This window comes from Dendroctonus ponderosae, unplaced genomic scaffold, assembly GCF_020466585.1.
Source record: "Dendroctonus ponderosae isolate FM_Combo_2020 unplaced genomic scaffold, Dpon_F_20191213v2 Dpon_F_20191213_1, whole genome shotgun sequence".
Lineage (NCBI taxonomy): Eukaryota > Metazoa > Arthropoda > Insecta > Coleoptera > Curculionidae > Dendroctonus > Dendroctonus ponderosae.
In genome coordinates this window covers 112,642-116,633 of record NW_026017110.1, presented here as the reverse complement: position 1 = coordinate 116,633, position 3,992 = coordinate 112,642, and the positions used below count along the sequence as shown (strand labels likewise).

General features: G+C 44.4%; 1 protein-coding gene across 1 annotated transcript in view; it reads right to left on the bottom strand.

Moving 5' to 3' along the window:
- LOC109543105 (collagen alpha-1(V) chain) overlaps positions 1-3,992 on the bottom strand; it is a gene marked incomplete in the record, with an annotated part of 59,842 nt that overhangs the window by 43,292 nt on the left and 12,558 nt on the right. Inside the window, 9 exon segments of the mRNA XM_048661190.1 lie at positions 131-346; positions 396-557; positions 618-949; positions 1,004-1,120; positions 1,179-1,232; positions 1,773-1,971; positions 2,039-2,181; positions 2,239-2,365; positions 2,420-2,671. Of these exon segments, the coding sequence (XP_048517147.1) occupies positions 131-346; positions 396-557; positions 618-949; positions 1,004-1,120; positions 1,179-1,232; positions 1,773-1,971; positions 2,039-2,181; positions 2,239-2,365; positions 2,420-2,671 (1,602 nt within the window).

Here is a 3,992-nt window from a genome sequence, read left to right as displayed (position 1 = left end):
TGGGACATGCATGGAATGTTCATAATGTAACTCATGTATGTCCCAGGAATGTGCATGTACATCACATGAATGTTCCAGGTATATTCTGGGAATATCATTTTGCTATGTGGGCTGTTTCGTCTTAACTTACAGTATTTCCTTTTGGTCCTTCCGGGCCTCTTTCGCCTTTAGGGCCTGTTTCTCCTATTACCCCTTCGTCTCCTTTTAGTCCGTTGAAACCTACTTCTCCGCGATGGCCCTTCGGGCCTCGTCGCCCTCGGTCGCCCTTGTGCCCTCTTGGTCCAGGCTGACCGATCTGACCCGAAGATCCAGCTAGACCAGGAGCCCCAGGTGCACCATTTTCACCCTAAAAGTAAATTTGCGAAATATTTCTTTATATTTTGAGAAGCTCTCACCGTCAATCCTGGAGTGCCTCGAAGTCCGGGAGGGCCTTGTGACCCTGGCTGTCCTTGGGGTCCCGGATTTCCTGGACGCCCAGGGATGCCGATAGTCCCGAGATCTCCTTTTTCGCCCGGCAGTCCAGTATTTCCTTGTAGACCGGCGGCTCCTTCTTGTCCCTATCGAGGAGACAGTTTCAATTTATGACCATTTCTTTAGTAGAATTTAGAAATATTTACTGGTCTTCCAGGCGGTCCGGTTGGCCCCATCGGACCTCCGGGTCCTAATTCCCCGCTGGGGCCAACAGGGCCCGTTTTTCCGTCTTGTCCATCTAATCCGGGTTCTCCTTTCAACCCGGGGGTACCTGTTTGCCCTTGGGGTCCAGGTAATCCTGGAAAGCCAGGAGCTCCCTGCATGCCTTCTGAACCGGGCAGGCCCCGCGGTCCAGGTACGCCTTGAAGGCCGATTTTTCCAGAGTCTCCCTTTGGCCCCAAAGGACCCACGCTACCTGGTAGCCCATCTTTTCCTCGCTGCCCGGTAAGGCCTGCCGGCCCGTTTTCGCCTTTCACCCCTGTTGAAAAATTTAGCAAAATTTGGCCTGTAAACGAACATTAATTACACCCACCTTGAGGGCCTTCCGGTCCTACAGGTCCTGGCAACCCTTCTACCCCTTTAGGTCCCCTAACACCCTGCTCTCCCGGTGGCCCTGAAGCACCCGAAGGTCCTTTTTGACCCATATCGCCTGAAAACACGTTTGTGCGTAAGTAGGCATTTTCTGTAAGCAAACTTGTAAAATTTACCTATTTCTCCTTTTACACCGGGTGGCCCCGGCAGTCCCTGCGGGCCAGTGGCTCCTTCAAATAAATTGTGCATAATTAATGTACATATTCAAAAGTATGAAGGCTTTCACGGCCAGTTAAATCACATTTAGGGATGTTTTCCGGGCTTTGAAGCCGTGGTCTATGGGAATTTCTTCCTGACGTTTCGTCCACAACTGCGGTGGACATTATCAAAGGCGATGGGGCAGTGGGCGAAGTTTCAATCCAGATTGGAAGCGCGTTTTATGCCAAACAGCGTGTGCGCCGAAGCATTTGAACCCCCACCCATCCCCCACGCATGAGCACACACGGCTGGGCTGCATAAATACGACGGGGAATCCAGCAGTTGAACCATAGAGTAAGTCAAATATTATTTTATTTTACTTTCTCTATGAGTTAAACCAGTCGTAGTCGGGAAGCACGGGAGATCACTTCGCCCACTGCCTCATCGCGTTTGATAATGTCCACCGCAGTTGTGGACGAAACGTCAGGAAGAAATTCCCATAGACCACGGCTTCAAAGCCCGGAAAACATTCCTAAATGTCATATTCAAAAGGTAACTATTATTTGCCTTACCTGCAGGTCCAGACAAACCCATAGAACCTTGTTCTCCTTTTATGCCTCGGCGGCCGATTTCCCCCGGCAAACCCCGCTCGCCAACTGGACCCTGCTGCCCAGGCTCTCCTCGAATTCCGGGAGGACCCGCACTTCCTAGAGGACCCGATTCTCCTTTCGATCCTTTGAATCCCTTTTCGCCGGGAGGCCCCATGTCTCCCTTTTGAGAAGTACACATTTTAGAACGAAGATACTATTCAATTCCTGATGAATGATGAATTCCTTACTTTATCTCCGTCTTCGCCAGGAAGGCCTACTGGCCCTGGTGCCCCCGGTAAGCCTCTAGTCCCCGCAACACCATCTCTGCCTATGGGTCCAGGAAGCCCCTGATCGCCTCTTTCTCCCTTTGCACCTCCCGGCCCACGAGTACCTGCAACATAAAAAAGTTACCTTAGGCCTTGAAAGTTAATTAACCGTTGACTATTACCCGGAGGACCTTTTCGACCTTCAACACCTTGCGACCCGAGTAAGCCGGGTTCCCCTTGCGCCCCCTTGTCTCCCTGTGGCCCTGGTAGACCTGTGGCGCCCGTATCCCCTTTCAAGCCTGGCATTCCCTTTAATCAAGAGTTTTAAGCTAGGAAGCAGTGCTATCTGGAATAGGTGCTTACAGTAAGTCCGTTATGACCACGTTCTCCAGGAAATCCAGAAAGACCTACTGGCCCGGGCAATCCAGCCTTTCCTTCGGGACCAGTAGGGCCTGGTGGGCCCTCCTTGCCGCTGTCGCCAGGTGGTCCGGGTTCACCAGGAATCCCCGAAGGGCCAGGAGCTCCCGGTTCACCTATAGGACCAAGTTCGCCAGCGTTGCCTGGAGGTCCGATTACTCCAGGAAGTCCTATTGATCCTCGCGAACCAGTTTCTCCCTGCAACAGACAACATTTTAAACATCAGAAAAGTTTCGTATCAAATGGGTTTGAGGTACAAAACCTAATTCTACAACCATGTAATATTAATATTATTATCTATATAGTATATACTTTCCTGACTGTGTTTCAATTCCAAATCAAAATTAATTCCGGGGTTTCAGTCATTTATCGGCTCTATTTACCAATTAAAATACGTTTCGGTGTATTTTTCCACCATTATCAGTTTTTCTAAAATAATAGATAGTTAAAAATAATTAATTAATTTAAAAAACAACCACAGCTCGTCAACAGCCTCATCCTATCACACATTAAAATACATCACAATTGCAATACTTTAAAACATTCTAAAATTAATTAGGCCTAACAGGTGATTAGTCAGGACAATCAAATCTGGGAAGATTGATTGATGAAGAACTAGAATTCTTCGTTCAGATACTTAAATATGTTTACTTACATGTGTAGCTGCTTTAAGCCTTGGCATACATTTGGAGTATTAATTTTGTCCATTTTGGACACAAAGCGAATAAAATACTGATTATATTGATTTCTTTTACTTTCAGCTATTTTTCTTTGTATTCTGAGGATATTATTTTTGGTTTGCAAAATGCTTCAATATACCGGGTGTTAGTTAATATTCTATGTTTATTTCATTTAATTAATGTATGATATACTGAGCTAAGATTGTCGGTATCCGATCAGAAATTCATAGCATTGTTATGTTTTTTAATCTGTATCATTTCATCGACTCTTCTCTTATTTTAATTACTCTCGTTAATCAGTATTTTTGTGTTATCAAAATCAACATTATGCAACTTCTGTTGTGCATGCTGTGCTAATGCTGTACCATTTTCGTTATTTTTTCTTAGGCTATACCTATGTATGTGTTATCACAATTCAAACAGTCTATTTTGTAACTTACATTAGGCGTGTCTAACTTGTCAATCCTAGGTTCAAATTTTGTGAAACATTCATTTGCTAAGGTGTTTTTAGTTTTTTCTGCTATGTTGATATTATGTGGTTTGAATATATTTTTTATTTTTGTGTTAATTTCCGGAATATATGGTAATGATATATACTTGATATCACCCTCTCTTCTTTCATTTATGTTTTTCCATTTAGTTGAATCGTATATTTTATTTATCCTTTACTTTATGATTGGTTCGAAAAATGACCTTGGATAGTTGTTTATTAATAATATATTTTTAATTTTTTCAACATCTTTATTCTATACTCCCAATGTGACAATTTAATGGCTCTATCTGTAAGTGCCGTTATTACACTTCTTTTATATTTCATTGGAGCGTACGATTGATAATTC